Raw genomic sequence first — 25,862 nt, forward strand, 5'->3', positions numbered from 1 at the left:
TGACTGCAAGGTAAAGCAGTGAAAATATTCTCAATATAGCCTACACTTAAACCAATATAGATTTTTTTGGGAGATAAAAGTATGTTTTGCTGCTGGCGGTGCTGGCACAATCAAAAGCAGTACATTGCTTAGCATCTGTGCCTGTCCTCCTCCTCTGTCATTTGACTTAAATATCAGCATGTATCAATCAGTACCTGGACTGATATTTTAGTAAAAATGATTTCAGAGAATAACTAAGTGAATTGACTTTATCGATTGCATTCAAACAAACATCGCTAGTGCTTCTAAAGCGATCAATAAAGCCTTCCAAAAGCTTTATTGATCGCTTTTGATGCACTATCATACACTGTTAATTCTCTTCCTCTAAAATACTTATAAATAAACAAGGAGGTCATTTACTTCATCTTCAATGAGTTTGTCTATTTAAAGCAATGCTTCCTGATGTCCATGAGATGGCAACAGATATTAAGTAAATGTGATGATGAAAAACAAGTCTGAAAGTTGATAATTGCTTCTGAGTGATCTTTTTTATCTTATGTTTACTTATGAGAAAGCCAGCATTCTAGTCTTATAAAGCAACGGTGTAGCTAAAAGTTACATCATCACTGTTCAACCCACTAGTAAATTTCCTGTAGGAGCAAGACAAAGCATTTTTTTCGATGTGTAGGTGCGTCGCCTTTTGTATGAGAGAATAAAGCCCATAGAACCTCATTAGCATGACTTCTGAATGAGCTTGTCATTAGCACTGAAAAAGGACATCTGGACTTCTTTTTTTTGTATTTTTATTTTAGAACTCGTGGGACACATTAGCTAATTGACTTTCGTCCTTCACCACTCATCATAATGGCATGTCTTCATAAACCTTTGGCATGCGTCCACAGAGAAATACCTGTAGTTCATCAAAGGTCCAGAGAAGTGCCTTGGAGATGATCCGACACAGGAGACTAATTAAAGGCAGCAAGGTGGAATCTACCCTTCAAAATAAGCAAAGGGCAGGATTTGTGATTTTGCGTCATATTTTGTGGTCGGCCTGAATGACGTCTGTCGGCGTGGACACCACAGAACAGCATAAAAGATACTTGATTTTCTCCTGGGAAGATAAGATCACATAACTTCCCTTCACACATGCTGTGGTTCCCCACCAATTTCCAGAAAGCTGCCGGGATGGACATGTCCAACAGGGTAAGACAGCTTACGTTTTAAACATTCTTTTTTGTTTAGAAATAAGTGAGCAATTTGTTTGACATTGCAAATATGTGATTTTTGAAAGTTGCATAAAGGTCTGCAAAAATGTCTTTCTACTTAGCATTTATTTTATGATATGTGAGAACAAAAAAAAAGATTAGATCCTTAGTTGCCAGTTCCCATGCTGAAACCATTGGGTTGCATTTACAGGGAACTGTCTGCGGGGTGTTCTCTCTTACAAAACTCATTTTTTCGCTATTCAAGGGATCAATACAGATCATAACTGGGATATTTTAAAATCTGAGGGGTCATCAGCTATGTAGTCATGGGTAATGAATATTTTTGCATAGTATTTTAATTCATTGTAGTCTGTATTTTCCCTGTCTTGTCAATGTCTAATGATAGGCTTCGTGTGTCTCTCTGTTTCTATAAAAAAAGAAGTAACTATTTTATCTATGATATAGACATGACAATACCTACATTTTCAATTATGTAAACTTTACAAAATTCAATGTCTGATTTATATAATTGTGTTTATGTACTATACCTTTGACCAGAAATAAAGCTTTTAGCATGCGTATGGGGAATAAATGTCAGCATGATATTATTGGAGGTTCCTGTGATTCATATCCTTTATAAATAATTGTGCACAGTGCCATTATCCAAACAGTTGCTAGTGAGTATACTCTATATGCCCTTTACTAGAGGTTAGGGTTTGAAAGAATGAAAGAATACATGTCTGGATCATTCAATTCAGTGATTCACATTCATTATAATGAAGTTTGTCTATTCATCCATTAAGATCTAACTAGCAACATTTTTGCAGCTTTTTACGCCCACAGATCCTATTCTTGTCTCCATTCATTTGGGTGTAAACAAATCTCTTTTGCCCAGCAGAAAATCCTGGTGCTGGTGTTGATGTTGCTGCTGTCTCAGCTGGCCTGCGATGCCCACAGCGTGTCTGAGTGCTGCAGACAACCAGCTCGCTCCTGTCGCCTCTATGTGTTGCTGTGTCGACCCGGCGGCAAGAACTTTGGGGGAACGCTCACAGGAGATGCCTCTGCTGGCATTCTCACTCTGGGCAAACGGAGAGAAGATGAGCATCTGCTGCAGAGCCGGCTCCACCAGCTCCTCCAAGGCTCCAGGAACCAAGCAGCAGGGATCCTGACTATGGGGAAGAGGACTGAGGAGAGGGCTGGAGAGCAGTACATGGACTGGATGGCTCAGTCAAGATCCACCATCACAACGCCACTGCCTGTTTTAAGCTAAATACCTCCTGTTATTAGTACACTGGGACATAAAATATATGTGCTATGCACTGGCCTATCAGATACCATCAGGAAAATGTGTAATATTGTACAGAAATGGAAAAGGCCTTGTAGTGTAATAAAAAAAATCTAAAGCTGATGTTTTTAATCTTTTTTGGGTGGGTTTTCTATGGTTAGGCCTAAATATTTCTTACATCTTCAATTCAGAAAGTGCATAAAATCGTCTGCTACCTCACCTGACATCATTAGAATATTTGTCAAGAATCTGGGCGCCCAGCATTAGAGCAGGAGCCCCAAATATAGTGGCTAAAAGTCCTCGCTGAAGCTGTCATCCACCCCCCTCCCCCCCTCCCATTTCCTCTCAATTTTCAGCTGTACTAAGAAATAAAGCCATGAAAGGCCAAAGAACATATCTTTTAAAATGCAGAAATTATTCTATTGTGGCTAAAGCTTATCTTGGATTAACTAGAATCATGTTACTCACCGTAATTCAATCGTATGTCCCACTGAATTGAAATTTGATTGAAATTTCATAGACAAGTAGATTAGCCTATATTATATATTATGTTAATTATTCAAACAACATTAGGGAGTGGCAGGGAAATTGAAAAGTATAGTCTGATTGTTTTGGGAGACCACAGAGTCCATCTACTGGCCATAATGGTGCCTTTTTATACATTATACAACAGTGTCATGTCTCTGTATTTGGGGTGGTGTTGCACTCCGCCTCCCCACAGCAATATTTTTGAATAGTCCTAAAGCCCAGCATCTAAGCTCCCGCCTAGACTTCTATTTAGTACAGATTGCGTGGAGCCCATCAGGGTGTGAGAATAAACTGGAACACAAGATGGTGCTGATATGATATAAAATTGAGAAGGGTAGGGACAGACGATAGACTATGCAATGTTGTGTTAAGATGTGTAAAATTGTGGCACAGATGTATTTACACTTACTTACTTACACTGAATTAATAATTTCTTTCAAGTTTGGATAATCTTGGGGGTTCAACATTTTGCAGAACACTGCAATAGGAATATAATCATGCATTATTATGCAGGTATCCCTCAAAAAGCTTGGTTTTCAAATGCCCTTGTCCATCAAACAATTTACTTATTTACTTTTTATCCAATCTATATTCTATTTTTGAAAATGTGAGTACGGCTTTTTTAGAATTCCTCTCGGATGTAATACACCTGTGTTTTTATATCTGCCTTTTAATATGGGAATCTTTTTTTTTGTTTGTTTTTTCAATATTTGCATGTTCACTTATACCTCCCCTGGTTGGGACTACTTCTGCACCACTGGCCTCTGATTGCTCTCAGTGTATACAATCTAAGTTATATATATTTCTTCTGATCATTTTACACACCTTCTGACGCACAGGAGCATAATAGATTACTGTTGCTTCTGTGGAAATGGTCTTTGATCGATGTGCAGACGGAGATGATGCAGCTTGCTAATTTACTTACATTCGAGGACCGCTTTAGAAATTGTATCATAATGGGGTTTATTGTTTCATAATGCTCATTCGAGTTGTTGTGCTTTCAATTAAATGGTACTCTTTGGCTAATAGTAAGCTATGAGGGACACATATATGAAGCTGATGTTACAGTGAGCTGACCAAAGCCCTTACATTACTGCTTATGAGTTTATTTTAAACCTGACAAAACAACTCTTGTGTGAATTGGCATGAAAAAAAGTTTTGCAAACTAAAATACCTTTGATATGAAAACTAACACTGATTTGCTGTGTTTTTGACCTTTTCGTGAATAAGTGTAGAATTAAATAGCCTATGTATTAATGACATTTCAGGTTTCAGTGGATGCTTTACACTCCGTATGAAGCCTAGAGAAAAGTGGTAATTGGCAAGGATGCTATTCAAATAGGTGTGTGTTATTTAGAAATGCCCTCAGTGAATTTGTATGTGTGAATGTAGGCTTATGCTCCGTGTGTTGCAGCAACTGTGTGTGTGTGGGTTTGTTTGTGTACAGTTTAGGTTGAAATTGAAATTTAGATATTGTGATACAGGTAGCAGGCTGACAGATCCTTCAAGCTGCTAACAGAACTCACACTTGGCAGCAGATGTAATGTAGTGTCCATGAGCCAGACAGTGAATCATCGCCCACAGTGCTGTTCTTTATTCAGCCTGAACTCTGACCACCATATGTCCAGCAGAAATAAAGAAGCCTAACCATTGCCTTTTCTTGTTGCAGAATATCCATGGCGACCAACACATAATGAGTCTCTCTCTCTCTCTCTCTAGCTCTCTCTCTCTTGTATACATAAATATACCATACAAAAGATAAATGATCAACAATTTGAAGTGGGCAGCCTAAGCAAAAGAACAGCTTCCTGTAGTTTGAGAATAGAGGTGCTGAGAGTGAGAAAAGAGAAAGCTAAGATTAAAAAATGGATTTCTAGTAACTTCTCTGGGATGCTCCCCGAGCAAAACGCATGTGTCACAGGCTTTGTTTGAGAAACGACAGAGGAGGTGAGAAACAGTACTAATAAATTCATGTGTGTGGAAAGAGGGGTGGTTTAGGCTGAGAGAGGGGGGGGCTCAGAGATGGCAGGAACCATGGTGAGTGGAGTTAGACTGACTGAAGAGAGGCTGAGGCTTCACTGTGATACAGTAAGAGCAGAGGGATGCACAACTGAAGCCTTAAAGCTCCTGAGTCAATACTGAGAGAGAGGCTGTAAGGAGCACCACTGAGCTCTCTTCCGAAGAAGAAATCATACTCACTGCATGTTTTCTCTTGACAACATAGAATAGAATCTACTTGCACTGCATCAGAACATTTTGGAAGAGTAAGAAGCGAGCCGAAGGACAGGCACTGTTTTCTTTCAGGTCATCTTTGGGGAATGGTGACAAACTGCTGGGAACTCCTGTCTGAGAGTCTGCAGCCTTCTCCTAATCTAGAACAAGATGCCTGTGATGAAGGGCCTCCTTGCTCCACAGAACACCTTCTTGGACAGCATTGCAAACCACTTTGATGGCACTCGTAAGTATAAGATTTCAATGATCCTCTAAAGTTGTCCCTGAATATTTATGACTTTACCTTTATGACTTGTCAAGGCAAAAAATTACTATATTGCAGTTTAAATGTACTTTGTGGGACAAACAAGACATTCAGCACATCATTTTTGGTTGTTGTGCTGGTTCTTTGGATGTATTCTATCATCAGGATACTGCAGTCAATGGGTTTCTAACTTTTTCTCCAGAGACACATTATCAAATTACAATTGTGATGCGTGCAGATAGATTCCTCTCAGTTCTGAAGCTACCACTCTACCAGTTAAGCTTTTAGGAGTTTAGCCTTTGGCATTTTCGTAACCTAGTTTAGGATTGTGACTGACACTAAAAAACACCGCTGCTGACAAATCTGTCCAACGGTGTAGTGAGATCCAATTATGAGACTGCAAGTTAAACTCGAACTAGAAATGGAGACGGACAGTGCAGTCTAGGATGATGTATTGGAACTGAAGACCCACTTGTTGAGATACAGAGCTGCTTAGGATGCTTCACTGTTGCAATTCATGCATTTCTCAGTCAAGGTCTTTCTTTAAAACAAACACAAAAATGTTAAATGTATCATTAAACCACAATCTTAAAGCTTATGTCTGTCATCTTTCCTCTGATTCAAAATCTACCAAACAAATTATATTATATCCATACACTTGCCTAAGACTGTCTGCATGTTTTCAGATGGTTTTACATGTTTCACACAGTAAACTCTAAAATATTCAAGGTTCTATGTTTGTGGCAGGACAGACTTTTGTGATATGTTCGTGATCTTGATATTCGTTTTGCACATTCTTTTAGTCTGTGATTGTTCTCATGTTCTCATCATTATCCCCAAAGCAATTTCAGTTAAAAGCAACAGCAACAAAGTCGAAACCAACTTCCCACCAACGACTGTCACTCTAATGACGGCCGTTGGCAGAAATGGTTCCAGTGACATCATCGGCCTTGTAAGAGGTTAAATACCTGGATCTCCACACCAGTTAGTTGGACCAGTCCCAGCCTGGTCAGATGCGTACATGAACTGATGAAGCCTCTTGGATGAGAGGTGAAACGTCTTCCTCGACAAATAACAAAGTCCAGTTGCTTTTGACTGAAATTGCTTTGGGGACATCTTTTTAGTGTTTTTGTGCAATGCATACGGTGCAAGAAAGGTGCAAGGAAATGGAAGATCTGTACAAATGCAGTAACGGAGGTGTTAATATTTTGGTGAAAATTGTTTCTTTGACGCTGCTGAAAAAAAGGTGTCTCAGTTAGGATCAGTCAGCACAGTGTCAGTCGGTTAAAGCAATTCTGCCAGCAAGCATATTAAAACATACTTTACCGTACATCAATTGCTACAGAATTCTACTAAAAACTATGAATGAAAAATTGTGATTAAACACTCAACAAATTATACCTTAAGAACCAAAGCTTTACTTGCATAATGAAAACATGAAAATGTATGAATCAAACATGACAGGACTTTCAATATCTCTACAAATGTAAATTTAACTATTAAAACAAACCTATGCAAATTGGTTTTGCTGTTGTGTTGCCGCTCTGAACCTCCCAGACAGCGATATTATTATTTGGATGCTGCTTGCTGCGCCTGAATATATGTAGCAGATGCACCTGGATACACCCTCACAGACCGTGCACACTTTGTGCTATTGCAATATTAAGATAGTGTGATAATTTGACAGTGGCTGTTTATTTTCATGCTTCGACAGTAATTGTGTTTACCCGCTGTTCATTAATTTTGACCCTAGTTTGTTTCCCTCCCATGCCTCAGAATCAACAGAGTAGAAAGTAATCAGCAGGCTCTTTCCAGAACACAATGGAAGGTGTGACAATGTTTGTATGGGTCAGACTGTGCATGTCCTTTACAACTAAACAAATTCACAAATTCAGTGTGATGACACTCTCTCAGTCTGTATCTTCCGATCACACAAATCCTCCATCCCTTCTTCGCGGTGTCGCGCCTTGGCCCTGACACTTATACATACACCTGCAGGCAAACACATTTATGTGGTAGACATTTTCTCAATATTAGCTGCCACAATACCTCTGTGTCAGATGTGCAGGTGGGCGGATTGACCGAGTAGCTGATTGGGAGGTGAATGGACCAACTGACAAGACATGGCTTCAGAGCAATGCACTATTCAAACTAAAGAACTGCCTTGAATCTGTCTCACTTTAATTGAAAGACTCTCTGTGTGAGGACATCTATTTGAAGGGAAGGGGATAACTATTCTCTCTCGTATATCTATGCAGAAGACGTAATAGAGGCTGGGCTCAGGTGAGCGGAGGTGATATTCACATGGCCCTGGTATTTGCAGGGAAGTTAATTGAATGAATTATGCAGAAATGAAGAACCAATGAAATATTATGAGAGGTCTCGCTCAGTCATCCTCTTTGAAAGCCGAAAAATACTTAAATTATTAATTTGATCAATTGACAACAAAGCTAAATACAACATTAATTTGATGCTTTATGCAATATTGCACTTTGTGGAAAGCAGGGTCAAGAGCCTCATAGATGCAGATTTTTAAATTGTCTCAGTGATATAATTGTACATTACCATTAAATGGCATCTTTCTCCTCCTCATAAGTGCTGTCATGCTGTCGTGGATAATTAGTGATTGGAATATTTGTGTGCATGCACTCATTTTCTGTTTAAGCTTAATAATACTCAAGTGTATTTGTAGAGCACCTTTCATACAAGAAATGCAGCACAAAGTGCTTTACCATAAGGGAAAACAGACCTTGAATAAACATAAACATAAATAACACTTAATAATTATAGTGAAGATAAAAATAAGATAAAGTAGAATACATAGAATGCATAAGATAAAAAATACTGATATTAATTAAAATAAATAAAGTAAAAACATATGAACATACCAATGCTTAGAAAAGAACACTTATTGACAATAAATCCCTGTAAGTAAGTTTCAAAGCTAAAAACAAGTTATTTTTCCAGTCAGGCGTTGATGACTGACAGTGTGAGCCTACTGAAGGCATAGAAACAGACTGAGGAGAGGAAAGAGCGGAACGTGGAGGAGTTTGATTTAAGAGACATGACCCAGAAACTGGTGCTAAGGGATCCCGCCAAGATATACCTTTTCTCGTGAAGATTACAATCTGACTGATTAGATTTTATGTTGTAAGCACGTTAGCAGTAAGAGTCCTTCAAATCCTTTAAGAGTGTTGAGTATGAATCAGAATGAGGCCAATATTGCAGGTCTTTAATTGGCTGTGTTTCAGAGAGCACAGTGTATTAGTAACACTGTGGATGCAGATTTCAACATTGGCATATGGTTTTTTTTTATATACAAATTGCTATGGCAACACGATGATGGATCTTAATTCAGTTTCTTATGAGATTATAAATGTACACTTACCAGGTAGAGAATATCCACGCATCACTAATTGCATGTCTTTGGTACAAACAATTGTTAACAACCCCCTCCATGCTGCCTGCTCGGAAATTATTTTTTTCTTTGTTTTAAAATGATATAAAATGGATCAGGTTAATCCACAGCAGCTGCATGGGATTATCATACTGTGTTCACTTCCCTAGCTTTAAGGAGAAAGCAAAGCATCACTCTCATTAAAACTAGGTGCATCATTATGGTGTTTTGCAACATAGTCGGACAAAGATGTTCGCTTGACATTGAATCCGCTTGCATTCAGAGAGCCAGGATACAAATAATTGAAAGAAGACACCATTCAGTGGTTCATGTTGCTGATTATCAAAGGGATATTTAGGGTTATGTGGTGATGAATGAGAGCAGACATTGGTCACTGAATGACGCTGAGATTTCACTTTTATTTCTCCATAAAAATAAACCCGGGATGTGAATAACCCCATATTTATTTTTACAATACATTCTCCAGCTTATTCTAAATCCTTTTTTAACGCATGATATCTTGTCAAGAGGGAGATCACCCACACAACCTAAACAGAAAAGCTACATTTTGTATTTTTTGTGTACATTAGTTCGTATAGTACATTAACTATAGCGTCTTGCTTGACTGATTTCTGAGGTAAATTCTTTCTATGCACATGGCTGCCTGTCACAGTCCTTCTAATAAATAAATGTAAAGAAAGTCTTTAGTTTGTAACTATTCTCCGTAGTATTACAACGGAGACATACAGCTAGCCTCATGTCTTTCTGGCTTCTTGCAAATTAAATTCAGTGATTCGTCTAGTTGCAGTTTCATGAATATTTTCTTCTGCTTTGCCACCCACACTTCCTGCCCTGAATGACTCCTCAATGCTATGTGTAGGCAATTAAGAACAATATTTTTTTTTCCAGGAAAGACAACAAACTTTCCAAGTATCTCTATCAATAGACAAAGCTCATTATGTTCATCATTATTTCTGGGGCATAAAAGAATCTGATAAACAGATAAGTATTATCTATGTTGTTTATGGGAGCATTTGCTGGTATGTAATAACGTAATATTGAAATATTTCTCAGCTGAGTTAGAAAGACATTTTTCTTGTTTCTTGTTTTTTTGTCAGTGGTATTACCAGAACAAGAAATCAATCAATCAAAGTAAAAGCTGCTTTTTAAATCCAAAGAAATGTCAAATTAGCAGCGTTGTCGAAACTCGAGACGGGGATTCGACCGATTCCTCCGACTTTAGTCCTGTGACAGTCCAATCCCTTTAACATTGACAATCTATGCATTCTTAACACACTTTCACACACACAGAAGCCAGTAAACTCGGACAATCACCATGCTGACAAAAATTCACGTTATTTTTTGGGCCAAATTTTTCGTTTGCTTCATTTTTTCATTCTCTGGGAACAATAAAAAAAAAGGTGATATTTTTGTAAGGAAACATTCCAATTATGATAGTCCTGATTAGGATCTATTTTTCTAATTGAAGAAAGAGAAAACAAAGAAAGAAGTATACATGAAGACCGATTACTGGAAGGGGACCAAAGTAATATCGCGATCTATAGAACAGACACTGTGACATCTAATTCCCCAAGTACTGTTAAAAACAGTATTCAAAATAAGAGTGTCTTGGTCACGACCAGTAACTTCCTAGAGTCTCAGCTGGTTGCCTGGTGCCTGCACGTTTAGGTACAAATTGCTACAACATATGAAGTCTAATTCAACAGCCCTGCATTAAATCATAACATTCTGTTTTTATTTAAACTGTTTTAGAGAGATGCTCTCACTTTATGGTCACTTTGGAGCATGTCGTTTGTGGTGCTGTTGGACTATATTGCATTATACATAGAGGTGTTCTTATTGTTTTTAGCCTACATTCATAGGTATTAATGGACAAAATTATTGAAACACCTGTCAGTATTATACAATTCAACAGCAACACAAACAAACTCTCTAAAAGGACAGTTTGGGAGTCAGTCGCTCCCCTGAGTGAAGGAGTTCAAGTATCGCAGGGTCTCCTTTACTTGAGTCAAAAGGAGCCAGATGACATGTTTCCAGCATCTCATCAGGATGCCCCTCTGCGCAGTTTCCTTCCTAAGTTTGCGGTGCACTTCATGGTAGGAGTCCCCAGGGTATACATTGCATTATGGTCCTCAGGATCCCCAAGGGAAACACAGAGGGACAAGTGTAAGCTTCTACCTTGCTTAGCCCACTGCCCCTGAAACAAAGTTCCAGAGAAGCGGCAGAAATTGGTGATGGATTGATCTTGTAAAAGATAGTGTTTGTGTTTGTGTCTGCGTGTGCGTGTGCGTGTGCGTGTGCGTGTGCGTGTGCGAGTGTGTGTGCGTGTGCGTGTGCGTGTGCGTGTGCGCGTGCGTGTGCGAGTGTGTGTGTGTGTGTGTGTGTGTGTGTGTGTGTGTGTGTGTGTGTGTGTGTGTGTGTGTGTGTGTGTGTGTGTCTAAATACTAAAACCCATTGCTAATCCAGTGACAGGATGAAAACGTGCTCTGCATGTTAATTAAGGGCCAAAGCCTCACTGGCTGGGTCCCCCATGGAGCCAGCCGGAGCCCTGCATATATCCTTAGACTTCATACACACCACCAGCTTACTTCAAAGCCCTCTCTGATGTACACAAGACTATTTTAGGGCTCTGAGCTGAAGGCAGACAGAATGACTCTGAAAATAACGTTGTATTCTGTTGGTGCCACAACAAACAAATCAAATCTTGATTGAAGTATGTAGGGGAAGTGGGGAACGAGAAGAGAACCTGGTCACCACGCTGCAGCTATGTCAAGCTGTGTCACAGCTGTGCAGTTAGAGAAGCACAAAATTATCTTTCAATCAATAGTTTTCTTGCCTCAGGGTCATGTAGAAGCCTTACCTTCAGTCTTTGTTTCCCTTGCAGACAGTAACTTTCTGTTGGGAAGCGCTCAGGGTCGTCATGGCTACCCCATCGTGTACTGCTCAGACGGGTTTTGTGAGCTGACTGGCTTTGTTCGGACTGAGGTGATGCAGAAAACTTGTACGTGCAGATTCCTCCATGGAGCCGAGACCAGTGAGAGTTTAATTCAACAAGTAGACAAAGCTCTGGAGGGCCAGCAGGAGTACCAGGGAGAATTCTGCTTCTATAGGAAAAATGGTGAGGATCACAATGTATTCACATGATTGTCCTGATGTTGAGTTGGCCATGCACTCTGAAACACAGACATTTAATACTGTATTTAAACCTAACCTAAAAAGTATTTGTACATGTGAGCATTGGTGATGATGTTATGAATTTAAACCATTTTCCTGGCCTTTTTTAAAAATGGAATCCTCATTTTCAGGTTGTTACTTGGATTGGTTTTCTACTAGAACATGTTTACATGCTTTTATGTTCAAAAAACATTTTTTTCTCATAACTGCGTTCACATTCTGCCTGAATAGCTCCTGAGCATCTTTCTCTTTAAGGTCCCTTGAGTTTTGACAGCTCTTTTAAAGGCACAGTTTCTGAATAGGGGCTTCCACAGTATTTATATAGCACCTCAACCTGTTTTTTAAGAAAAAAAAGACATGGTTTCTCACTTGTTTACAATATGGTCCTTTTAAAGAAAGCACCAGGAAGGGGGTGCGGAGAGGTTAGCTACAAGAATAGAAACTTTGTTATTCATTTGCATCAACAGAAACCCAATTATCATTTACAGGATTCCCTCTCTGGGCATCAATAAAGGACCTTTTCTTATTTCATGGGGACTAAGCATTGTAGTCTCAATGTAATAACTTGTTTCATGTCCTCAGGAAATTCATTTTGGTGCCTCCTGGATATTGTGCCAATTAAAAATGAGAAAGGTGAGGTGGTGCTGTTCCTCTTGTCCTTCAAAGACATTAGTGAATCTTGTGGGAAAAGTCATCGCTACAGCCAAGGAGACGGTGAGGCCTGGCCACATGCATTTCTTAATTTCATTGTCACAGTTTCATGCTGTCACATTCATTTGTAAAATTTGAAGCTCAATGACATACGGCACATACATTTATTTAGTGTGTATTATGGTTTTGCTCACAGGTATGTCAGATGCTGCTTACCAGAGCAGGAAAAGGAATCGATCGCACTTTTCTCAAGCTCAAGAGAGGGGGAGGACTATTCTGCATCACCTTACCAACCTGTTCACTAAGAGGGGCAAAAGGAAACTGACCAATGTGAGTGCAAACCTCTGGATCATTAAAGTGTAATTCCAACGCAAAATCATCCCATGGTCCTTTTTGGCACTTACTTACATCAGATAAGCTATCGAGTATGTGTATGAACTACCGGTTATGGGATGATTTTGTGCCGGAATTACACTTTAAGACAATGAAATCCATAAAATTATGGTATGAATCTCAATGTTTGGCTGCTTTCCTTAGGAAAAAAACGTCTGCTCTCTTCAAACCACTGCAATCTAATTAGAACAATAAATAGTTTTTTACTTAAGTCTACTCAAAATTGATTCATAACGTTACAGTATGGTAGTGATGATGATGATGATGATGATGAGAAGGAAGATGATGTAGGTGTACTGGATACCCTCTGTGTCTCATGCTTCGTTCATTAATGCCAGTGCTGAAGAAAATTTGCATTATTTGTCCTTTTTCATTCTCAAATTCGGTTTCATTTACTTAAAAGATCTCTTAAGCGAGTTTCTCCCTGACTGCGTCTGCACCACACCACTGGGGTGTGAATGAAAGCGCTGCAGATTAAAACCTCATATAGTTAAATTCTTTATGATGCTTGCAGGATTTGTATGTGACTTGTATGTGCCCTGTCCTTCAGAGTGTGTTTCAGAAACCGTCTCTACCTGAGTACAAGGTGGCAGCTGTCAAGAAGTCGCGTTTCATCCTGCTTCACTACAGCATTTCCAAGGCCTTATGGGACTGGCTAATTCTACTGGCGACCTTCTACGTTGCTGTCACTGTGCCGTACGACATCTGCTTTGTTAGTCATGTTGAGGGCAGTGATTATCACTCACTTGTCAGCCGTAGCACTATAGGCAGTGACATAGCAGTGGAGATGCTCTTCATACTTGGTATGATATATTTTATTACAACGTTTTTTGTTATCATTGAATGTTTGTAGTCAAATATTTCACCAGATAGTAGACGACTGTATTCTTGTATTCTTTCTGTGAGATAATTGGTAGCTAGTACCACTATCATTTTAAAATAACATCTCCTGCACTGATTACATGCTGCACACCCGCTGACCTTTATGTAAAGCCATCTTGAGCAGAATTATGAAGAGAGAACAGTTTAACAACTATTTTTCTTAGTGCAGCTGCAGTTGTTTCCCTGGTGATGGCTTACACACGCCTACACCTCCTACCTTTCCTCACCCACTCAGGGTGTCTCTGTTGCCCCAGGTTACGAATCATAATTAGATTTCTCTCACTTCGTCCCACTTTTCCTCCAAACGAAGTGTGATAGCCATGATGGAGGTAGCACATCTGTCATGAGGCTCTCCCTATCACTCAACAAGTTTATCTGGGAACAAAATGATCTCAACTGGCATCACATGCTGTTCTTTACTTTTAAATAATTTCGAATGGAGTACTACGACAAATGCGTGTCCCTGAACTAGCTTCATTTGAATTCACTAAGACTCTCGATTGAATCTTATTGCTATAAAGAAAATAATAACTTGTCTTTTTAGTGTAGGAGCAAGTTAAAAGTCAAATATACTGCCAGGGATTTATTACATTAATTGTTTGCTAGGAAACACTGCTAATGGCCATTTTTTCCTGCAGTTTAATGTATTTTCTAATCATCAATGTAGATGATTGTAGATGTTTTTTTAAATGAAAAATCAGTCAATTTACAACTGGCATAATATACTACAGTAATGAAAATGACTGGCAAATGTTATTTTCCCCCCTATGTCCATGGAATAGTTTTTTAAAGGGCACATATGCTTATTTTCAGGTTCATATTTGTGTTTTGAGTTTCTACTAGATAAGATAAGATAACATAAGATAAGATAAGAAAAACTTTATTGTCCGCGACAAGTGACAGAAATGCATCTTTGACAGGGCAGGTTCAATTTACACAAAACAAATAAATTCATACAAAACAGACAGTCCCAAACAATGACAATACATTAATGCCAAAAGATGCAAGCAGTGCAAAGGGGTGACTGAGTGGAGTGAGATATGTTGCCTATTTATGACTGTTCAGTGTGGTGACAGCAGTGGGGATAAAAGTATGTATTATTTTAAGTATACTAAAATATGTTTACATGCTTTAATGCTCAAAAAACAGTTAGTGTTTACATCTGTAACAGTTACCGCAGCTGTCATTTTAAGATCAGCTAAATTATGACGATTTAAAACACATTTTACATTTTATTCTTTTGTCTAATGAGTTACAAATTAATCAGAATTCTAAAACCATCCATCCATCCGTCCATCCGTCTTCAACCGCTTGGGGGGGCTGGAGCTGATCCCAGCTGACATCAGGCGTGGGGTACACCCTGGACAGGACTCCTGTCTATCACAGGGCACAAAGAGACATTCCAACCATTCACACTCTCATTCACACCTATGGGCAATTTAGAGTCATCAATTAACACATGCATGTCTTTGGACTGTGGGAGGAAGCCAGAGAACATGCAAACTCCACACAGAAGGGCCCCAGCTGGGATTCGAACCAGGACAGAACAGTGCAACAGTGCTAACCACCACCCCACTGTGCCGCAGAATTCTTAAGCATTTACTATTAATGAATTAATCTTAATTGTTTTTGTATGTACCTGAGTTATAGTCCATGTAAACTCCCACACTGCCATTTCAGACCTCAATATATTGTACATTCATGAAATGTTTTTTTATTTTGTATTCCTGTTTTCAGATACATTTCCTTTGCTTCTCTTCTTTTCAGATATTATTCTAAATTTCCGTACCACCTATGTCAGTCAGTCAGGTCAGGTAATGTACGACGCCCGCTCCATCTACCTCCATTACTTCACCACTTGGTTCTTTGTGGATCTGATCGCAGCGTTGCCCTTTGACCTTCTCTACGCTTTCAACATCACAGTGGTAAGATCATAGTTTTGCATGTCTCAAAGTACAGAGTGTCTCCAAGTTTTATACTTCCCTGTCTCTTTAAATGCACTGACTTTTAGACAAGCCACTAATGTTTGAGTGTAGCCCCTAATGTTTAGCCCCTGGAGTTGAGTTGGAGCATCGTACTGGAGATCCTTCTACATTTAACCACTTCACTGAGCATTCTCGTTTGTCTACTCGCTTCAGTTTCATCCTCCAAATAAACTTGTATTTCTCATGGATTAGAGTTTGCCGCAGGCCTCAGCTGACTCACAAAGACATCTCTCTATCAGGAGTTTTCTTTTGCCATTGCATTGTAAAGTTAAACTTTTTATTTATTTGTTCTATGCATTCATTCATTCTTTTCATATATTGCACAGAACTGGGCTTTTTTAAATCTACTGCTTGTTATTGTATTTTAGCTTATTTCTATCTTTATGTTGTCCTTGTTTTTCTTTTATGTCTTAATGCCTTTCTGATTTATGTAAAGGTGCTATGAAAATAAACTTTATTTACTATATTACTAAACTATTAAAAGGCAAGGTTAGTTGAGAAAAGTGGTTAAACCTGGAAAATAAACCTTACAGAACAATAGTGGAATAAAACAGTGTAGAAATAGGTTTTAAAGAAATTATAGAAAAAGGGAAACAATGTTCTTTTCTCTCTATCTCTCTCCTCACTTAGACTTCGCTGGTGCACTTGTTGAAGACTGTTCGTCTGCTACGTCTGCTGCGCCTGTTGCAGAAACTGGACCGCTACTCCCAGTACAGTGCTGTGGTCCTGACCCTGCTCATGTCTGTGTTTGCTCTGCTGGCTCACTGGATGGCTTGTGTCTGGTACATCATCGGACGCAAGGAGATAGAAAGCAGTGACCCCATTACCTGGGACATAGGTGAGTGTATATATATGTATGTGTGTGTGTGTGTGTGTGTGTTTGTGTGTGTGTGTGTGTGTGTGTGTGTGTGTTTGTGTGTGTTTTTACAGACACAATATATTCTTCCTCCGTCATTAAGGTTTGATGAGACATTTTAGTGTCCTTCTTGGAAACCCCAAAGGGCCAGTACTGCACATCTCTAGTCATGCTTGTCTCCTCTCTGCCCAGAGGAAGTTTAGATCACAGACTAATTCCATTATATCACCAGTCATTCATTATATCACTCTACATCATATCACCGATCATATCACACACCAGAGGAGAAAGGGTCATCCTTAGAAGCAGACTCATTAGTTTAGTCACTTATACCCCCCACAAAGTCTTATACAACCCTCTTTTGACCTCTTCTACCAGGCTGGCTTCAGGAACTGGGAAAGCGTCTGGACACACCATACATCAACCGCACCATGGGTGGTCCATCCATCCCTAGCGCCTACATCGCCTCTCTTTACTTCACCCTTAGCAGCCTCACTAGTGTTGGTTTTGGCAACGTGTGCGCCACTACAGACGCCGAGAAAATCTTCTCCATCTGCATTATGCTCATGGGTGGTGAGTTTATTGAAAAATACCAGAATTATGATAAATGTTGTGAGAATATCATAATACCACTGCCTTTCCCACCCCCAGCCCTGATGCACGCAGTGGTCTTTGGTAACGTGACAGCTATCATCCAGCGCATGTACTCACGGCGTTCTCTCTACCACACCCGAATGAAGGATCTCAAGGACTTCAACCGTGTGCATCGGCTACCTCAAATGCTGAAGCAGAGGATGCTGGAGTACTTTCAGTCAACTTGGTCTGTCAACAATGGCATCAACGCCAATGAGGTGGGTGAAGAATCCCAAATTAACAACTGTTTGTTACCAAATAAAACGTTTTTCTATTGAAGGTACTGTATGTAGCGTTTTTACAGGTAATAATGTGTTGTGGGCAAACAGGTTGTTACTCAAATTAATAATTGAGATCTTCACCGACTTCCTTGGTTGCCTATAACAGCCTGTGGATTGACTTCTATGTAAAGGTTTTGGCAGACCAAAAAAAAGGTCAGCTGTTCCCCACTGTTCACAGAAGGGGTCCTATGTTCCCCGGTGTGTTATTTTTTTACCCAATCAGTGCCGAATTCCACGGCAAATAGGTCTATGGAAAGCTCCAACACTACCCCCTAACTCTAACCTCTGGCCCTAACAAAATGCTGAATTAAATCTGTGAAGGCAGAGGCTTATGCGAACAGGGAACATCTGGCCCGGGAAACAAAACCCGGGATGACCCCGCATTTTGCTAGCTTGCTGACAAAATACTGCCACGAGTGGATAACGTCAGCTACCTTATCCAGACTCCCAGGCCTGATCTGACTGGCTTGCAGCTTGCAAATTTCCTTATCAGCTAACGTTACAAAGCAAGCAACACCAGATCCATGCAGCATAGCAAGTTACAGCCAACTGGGTAATGTTAGCTTGCTTGCTAATGTTAGCTGACCTAAGATGGCTGGTTCTTGGCTACGTGGCATGAAACTCCCGTCGTTTCCTTTGTGACTTTGGCAGTAGGAGAGATTTGCAAACAGCAAGTTAGCGTTATTGGAAATATGATTGTAATTCATTTTAAAGCATTATACCAACATGATGCTAGTCAACTATCTTCAATCTCACTGTTCTGGATGGTACTCGCTCGGGGCCAAGGAGTGTGCATGCAAATGGGCACAAGCAACAGCTGACTGCAGTTCACTAGCTTTTTCTTCAAGTTATACAGATAACCTTTAATAAGTACAGTATGTGGACTGTTAAGGACTGGATGTGTGGGCCACAGAAATGTCTTTTTCATGAAGAACAAAAAACAACATTTTGTGTGGGTGCTACCTTTAAGATTCAGAAATGTCATCTTTAAAATGTGGGCCATCCGATTTCTCTAGTGTCTTATTCCATTTCCTCAAGTAGAGGGTACTTATGATTTCAGTAGCAATGTTTGAAGTGATTTACTGTAGGATAGGTTCCCTGTAATTACAAGAGTAGGAGCTGAATGAGAAAGAATACTCATTAACACCCTCACCACCACCATCTGTAGCTAATTAATTCAGTGTTGAAGGTAACAGACAACCACTCATTTCTGAGCATGCTGGCTTTAACACCTCATGTCTGTTTTTACTGAGCAGCTTGGTACATCATGTGAGTGTATCAACCGTTATAACTACAATCTGCACCTTTTCTTTTTTTTGACATTCACATTTGCATTTAGTGGTGGAAAAAGTATTCAAACATAAATTTCCAAAGGAAGTATTTTAAAAGTCCCACATCATGCTCATTTTTAGGTCCATACTTCTATTTTGGGTTTCTACTAGAACATGTTTACGAAAAACCCATTTTTTCTCATACTGTCTGTCTGAATATATCTGTATTAACCCTCACCCTATTCTGAAATTCTGTTTTAGCGCCGGTCTCTTAAAGCCCCGCTCCTGATTCAGAACAGAAAGTGCACTTTAGTTTGGAACATGTCCCATATGCTAACAATGATGGGCGGGGTTTATGACCTATACTGCAGCCAACCACCGGGGGGCAAACAAAACGTTTTTGCTTCATTTTTGGGGAGCTGTCAAGCCATCAATCTTTATATAGTCTATGCTTTAAGATCAAAAAGGACATGGAAGCTGCACCAATTAATTTTTGACCGCAAGGGAGAGAGACTCCTAAAAATAGAGCAACATGAGTATCCCACTGAACCTCAGCCAGCCACGAAATTCAATCATGACATTGATGTGTGGACAGAACAATTAAAACTATGAGCTGAAAGTGGCTAAACGTCTGCATAAAGCTGCAGAGTTGGATGTTCATTCCTGCACCCTGCAACAGATGTCTTCCAGCCATATTTACAGTTGTCTGTCTCACATGTTTGACAGAACAGATGCACTCCAATCTTAACTAATGCAGCGGTGAGCTACCTACAACTTGAAGCCTCTTTTTCAGGCTTCAACTGTGTTCTCTTCAAATTTAAACCCGTAACTACACTGATGTATTAGGTGTATTAGGCTTTAAATGCTGTCAAAACACTTCTGACATCATACATGGACAGATCTGCAAGTTGGTCTTGTTGATGAGCTGCTTTTTGCTTTGCGACCAGAAATGAGTCAACTCAACTCATGAGACTTTCACATTTCATGGACTCATTTGTTAGAATAAAGGTGTTCCCTAATGGAGCTTAGACGTCAGTATAGTGCCTTACAGTGTTTAGAACATTGATTGATTGAAGGCTTTTTATTCCCTACCCTCTCTCGTAGCTGCTGCATGACTTCCCAGATGAACTGCGAGCTGACATTGCCATGCACCTGAACAAAGACATCCTGCAGCTGCCTGTGTTTGAGCGAGCCAGCAGAGGGTGTCTGCGCTCTCTATCACTGCACATCAAGACCTCTTTTTGCGCACCTGGGGAATACCTTATACGCCAAGGAGATGCCCTTCAGGCAAATTATTTTGTCTGTTCTGGCTCACTGGAGGTTCTGAAAGATGGCATTGTCTTGGCAATCCTTGGTCAGTGTGCACCAAGTGTAACCCATTTCCTGTCATATTTATTCTGCACCTTGTTGTAACCCCTCTGTTTTAATCGACAATCCCTACAGGCAAAGGTGACCTTATTGGGGCTGATCTCCCAGAACATGACCAGGTGATCAAGACCAATGCAGACGTGAAGGCACTGACTTACTGTGACTTGCAGTACATCAGTGTTAGGGCTTTGAGGGAGGTCCTTGGGCTGTACCCGGAGTATGTCAGCCGCTTCAGCTCTGACATCCACCACAACCTCACCTACAACCTGAGAGAGGGCAGTGAAGCTGTAAGACATTTGCTATTACATTTAAAAAGTGGAAAGCACTGCAGAGACAGACATAAATTTCAATGTACCTAGGTTTTATTTCTTTACTTCTGCTCATTAACATCAGCATACCTATACGTTGCCACCAAGAATGTGTGTGTTATACCTTAATAATGTTGACATTAATATCTCTAGGGAGTAACAAAGTTTCCGTGGTCTTCCAGGCAGTGTCAGGTATGTGTGCCACACTAAGGTAATTGTTTCAACCTTCATCAGCTGATACGTCTGTCAGTTACAATCTTGACATCAAAAAACAAACATTAAACAGTTGTGACCAACGTGAAAAATTGTACATTGACTGCCAGAACTCATATCAAGCTTAGATAAAGGTATATATCATTCTGCTAAGAAATGTTGCGAAGACAGCTCACACAGACAGGGCCAAATTGGTAATCAAGAGATTAAACTTTAAGCTTAAAATAAGTGCACAGGTTAACTAAAGTATTCTATAATTAAGCCTGTATGAGAACTACAAACCAATAAGACTGTACAATAATATATCATTTGCCACAGAAAGACTGTTTTTAAGAAGCTTAGCCGTGCTTGTCTGTTTGCATGCTGATACAAAGTAGAAATGACAATAATATCTACTAATAGCAAAATTGTGGCTCTTTGATTTCTATTTTTGGTTTCTGCTATGTTGCAACTATATGTTTAAGCCTTTTTTGTACACTGAAATCATGTATATGTTGTTAAGACATATACAATCTTTAAGACTCTTGCAGCTTCCATTCAGTTGCACAAATTGGAAGAAAATATCTGAATTTCTGTCCACTGTCTTCTCAGGGTCATGCTTCTATGGACTATAATCTACCCTATATTGTTGAGGCAGATGCCAAACGTGAAGAAGACACAAGACTCTCTCAGCAGAGGAGAATGCCTCTGTTACATGGAAAAGGCAGTCCTGTTCGTCAGCAACGCCTCAGCACCCTGTTAGGAGAGGAGCTCCACCACATCAATGCACTCCACATCTGTCGGTCACCTGTTCAGGGCGGTGGAGGCCACAACCCCTCTCCTCAGCCATTCGACAACCAGGAGCTCTCTCCTCCTCCATTGCCCAGTCATACCAGCAACCAAGGCTTGAACCACCAGCCTGCCAATCTACTCATGCCGTCCTTACCTTGTGCTAGTCCACTGAACCTTAGCCCCAGGTAACCTGTTCATCCTGCTTTACCCAAATATAATTCAGTAATCATTTTTGCATCTATTTAATATTATGTCACACTGATTTGCGTCTCTGCTAGGGTCGTCGATGGAATTGAGGACAATGGTCGCACATTCCAATTTAATGTAGAGCAGACTGAAACAAAGACTAATGTAACAGGTAACAAGTCTTCGTAAACTGCACAATGGATGAAAAGAGAACTATCTGGGATTAGGGCAGCAAACATTTTGTTTAAAACACTTTTTTTCCGGAACAAATGCTTAACTCTAAATCATGCATGGTTAAATAAACATAGGAAAATGACAGATTTTAACACTTTAAGACTAATTTTGTTTTGCTATACACAAGCAATACATGTACTCCCACTCATTTAGGGATAGATGTCATATTATATTGTGAATCTCAGAACAGCTGTATTGCATCAGCTCTGTTGATTTCATCCTTTTTCAGACAGGTTCCAGGTGAGTGCTAACCTGCTTCTGGAGACAGAGGAAGTAAAACAGAACATCAGCCAACTGAATGAAGAGGTATGGTATAATATCAGATCCAATGTAAGGTAATATGAAAATGGGAAATTAGCTTTACAGTATATCATTTGGGTAACAGTGTTAAATGTAGTGTGTAAAGTGCATATTCTACAGTCTAAAATATTTTTTTATCATTGTTAAAAGGTAAATGTACCCTACATCCTCATTTTCTTTTTATTCGCAGGTGAGCAATTTGAACCAAGAAGTATCTAACCTGGCCAAAGAGCTACACAACATCATGCATATCCTACAGTCTCATATGACCATGCTCCATACTCCTCCAGTCTCCTCACATTCCTGTGGCATACAGATGGTTCCCAGCCCTAGTGTGACTGCCTCTAGCAACTGGCAGCCCCATGTCCCTTTAAATATTGCCACCGGGCTGCACCTCCATCATGAAGCAATTAGCCACCCTGCTAGAAATGTGTGGGGCTGCAGTGGGATGCCCTCCCAGGGCAGAAATCCCACATTGCTGCACTCTTCAAGCCCTGTGTCATCCTGTTTACATCTGTGCTGCTCTGACAGAGAAGGGGCCACCGCTCATAGGTTACAGAGCCAGTGTAGCCCGTTCCAAAACTCGAGAACAACCCCAAACTCTCCCTACATGACCCACTTGCATGGCCGGGGAGGTCCTTCCCTCCTGGGCCTCAGTTCTGCCTTCAGTAGTAGTATTTGTCAGGCCCCACAGGTACCATACAATGCCTCTATTCCCATGATGAGCAACTCTCACCCAGAAGGTTCCTCAGTAAATTCTGGCTACTCTCATCCGTCTCTGAGTGTTCAAACTAACTCTGATCCCTCACATAATCAGACCAACTCCCAGACACCAAGCCATTCCTCTATCACTTACACTGGCCGGCCGCAGTATCACACTACTTTCATCTCTCACACCCCTCCAGCAGTCCACACTTCAACATACACGGGGCACAACCAGGGCCAACAGGACTCTATCAGTGCCCCCAGGCAGAATGACCCAGTGGGATCCAGCCCCGTCCACTGTACACACGACCTGGCATGTTCTTTGTTGGGGCAGGTAACAGACAGAGACTGTAGAGTTTCACTGTATCAAGAGAGGACAGGCAGTATTGAATCTCAGGATACGAGCGTTAATGCTCCAACTGTAGAGGTTCAAACATCTCTTTTGGACCCAGAGGAAATACAAAGCCCACACTAACAACCTCAGGGTCTTGTTGTGTAACTGTATGATAATGATGACTAAATTATTGTACCTTTAAAGACGTTTCCATTGAATAATACTCCCTGCCTGAATGGATGAAATGCTGAAACCCTCTTACCATAACTGAAAGAATATTTTATAAAGGATTGTGCTCATTTTTAATATCATAATGCATTATTTGCTAAATAATTGTTGTATGGTCAATCCATTAATATCCACCAAGACATGCACCATGCACTTTCTCTTTAGCATTCAAGTGGGGATGATTTAGATGTTCATAAAAATAAGTTCTCAGGTACACTTAAAAGCACTGGCACAAAGGAGATTTACTGTATTTGCACTGCTGTCATCACGTGATTATCTCAATTGAATATGGCCAGGCTTAGACGCGAGTTATGATGCAGCACCACTCAGTGGTAACAAGTGGTCACAACAAAAGGTGGTCATTACTTCACATAAGGCACAGATGAACAAACCTGAACCACTTTTTGAAACAAATCACAGCTGTGCAGAACTATACAGGATTTCAACTTTCAACAACTCCTTCAACAGCTATTATGTATGAATATCAGGCAAGAACATCCCCTGTATCACAATGTTAAACATGATTATAAAGACTGTCGGAAAGTCTGACATTCTGACATCTACATTATCACTTTATTATCTGCATTATGCCGCATGCTTAATTGGTTCATCTTGCCAGTGTGATTATTTTTCAGACTCAAAACATGATTAAAAATGTTTGTGTAATTGTAACTGTTACTTTTTTGGAAATGTTTGTTTAATTCTGTAAAAGATTTAGAGTTATTCCTTCAGTCTGATCTTTTTCTCTGGTTTATATCACAGAATCATATATATTATATCATTGGATTACAATTACTGATGCATTAATGTATAGGCTACATCACTTCGATGTCGCAGCTGGAAACGATGGAGCTATTTGAATATAAAACCTAATTGTGTAATAATGAATGGTTTTATTTATATTTTGTATTAATAACGCATTATATTGTATTAATAATCTAAGCATGTAAACCAATCAGTAATACTTTAACATCACAATTTTTGAACATGGCTCGGTTCCCTTTGTTTTTACCAAAGAGTCATTTAAAAGAACCATTTCGGTTCCAACCATCACATAACTTTGGGGGAGGATTCCCCCGCAGATAGTATACCCCACACACATAATAATATAACAGTAAAAATGCCTCAAAATTAAATAAATATAAATAAAATAGCATTCACAGCATATAGATAATGACTTGGTAAAATTAGTAAATTTGAAATTAAGTGACTAAAAAAAAGGTCCTATATGCCTTGCCTGTAAACTTTTTTTAAATTTGAAGTTTTTTTCATTTTTCAATTGCAAAAAAAGGCATACATTACATTCAAGATAATACAAGTTATATACAATATAAACAACTACGCAAGTGACATCGATAACAGATGGTGTAAATACATTTTTTTTTTAAACTAGACAAAGCTTAATGATAATAAATAAAATGAAATACTAGAATTAAAATCAGTCAAAATACAACAGGTCAGTCAAAAAAACATGGTACATATATATTCCTTCAGATGTAGGGCTTTTGCAATTTTACAACATTTTACATATACTTTTGTATAGGCCCCGCCTGTGTGTATGGAGGACTAAACATGACTTAAAGGTTGAATATGGAGAATGAGCAGAACACCACCAACTAGTGTCTCAAGATCATAGCAGGGTTGCCAGGTTCATTGGCCCCGGCCCAGCAGTCTACAGGAGACCAGAGTCTGTTTGAGCCTGTTTGAACCAAATCCCCTCCGGTAAATCACACCATAAGAAGAAGTATTAGAGGAGTTTGACTGACAGTTACCGTTAGACGTTACAGCTAAGTAAACATGAAAGTTAGTTTCGGCGTGCGTTTTGATACCGTTGAACTCATTTATCTCAGTCCATCGAAGTGAATGCTTGGCCCTTAATGACTCTGGTTTTTGCCCGTCCCCGGTCACTTAGCTGCTGGGTCAAATAACGCGGCTGCAGGATTGGCAAACTCCATTTCACCCAGTGCCAGCTTACAGTAGCCACACCGAACAACAGCCAACCCTGGCCACCCGCAATGGCGGCCGCTATTGGCTGATACAATGTAAACAGAACGCGACAGGATATCATTGTCCAACCGGTCAAAAGAAAATTAACATATTAATTCAGACTAAATATATTTTTTTTAATGGAAAAGCAATACTTTGATTCTGCACTCCTCTAAACGCCCCCCATGGGCGTGTTTTAAAAAAAAATTAAT

General features: G+C 39.8%; 2 protein-coding genes across 2 annotated transcripts; both read left to right on the plus strand.

Moving 5' to 3' along the window:
• Positions 1-1,125: 1,125 nt before the first annotated feature.
• On the plus strand, positions 1,126-2,454 carry hcrt (hypocretin (orexin) neuropeptide precursor; the record flags this gene model as incomplete). Its single annotated transcript, XM_083930777.1, has 2 exons — positions 1,126-1,182; positions 2,083-2,454. 2 exons carry the CDS (start codon positions 1,126-1,128, stop codon positions 2,452-2,454), a joined length of 429 nt encoding a protein of 142 aa, XP_083786903.1.
• A 2,925-nt stretch (positions 2,455-5,379) lies between these two features.
• Positions 5,380-23,577, plus strand: kcnh4a (potassium voltage-gated channel, subfamily H (eag-related), member 4a; the record flags this gene model as incomplete). Its single annotated transcript, XM_083931273.1, has 15 exons — positions 5,380-5,455; positions 11,776-12,009; positions 12,648-12,779; positions 12,913-13,046; positions 13,660-13,912; positions 15,759-15,916; positions 16,607-16,814; positions 17,211-17,405; positions 17,484-17,683; positions 20,122-20,371; positions 20,461-20,672; positions 21,498-21,862; positions 21,956-22,035; positions 22,327-22,403; positions 22,588-23,577. The coding sequence occupies 15 exons, from the start codon at positions 5,380-5,382 to the stop codon at positions 23,575-23,577; spliced, it is 3,564 nt and encodes a 1,187-aa protein (XP_083787399.1).
• Positions 23,578-25,862: the final 2,285 nt, after the last annotated feature.

Source organism: Echiichthys vipera (assembly GCF_963691815.1).
Source record: "Echiichthys vipera genome assembly, chromosome: 17".
NCBI lineage: Eukaryota > Metazoa > Chordata > Actinopteri > Perciformes > Trachinidae > Echiichthys > Echiichthys vipera.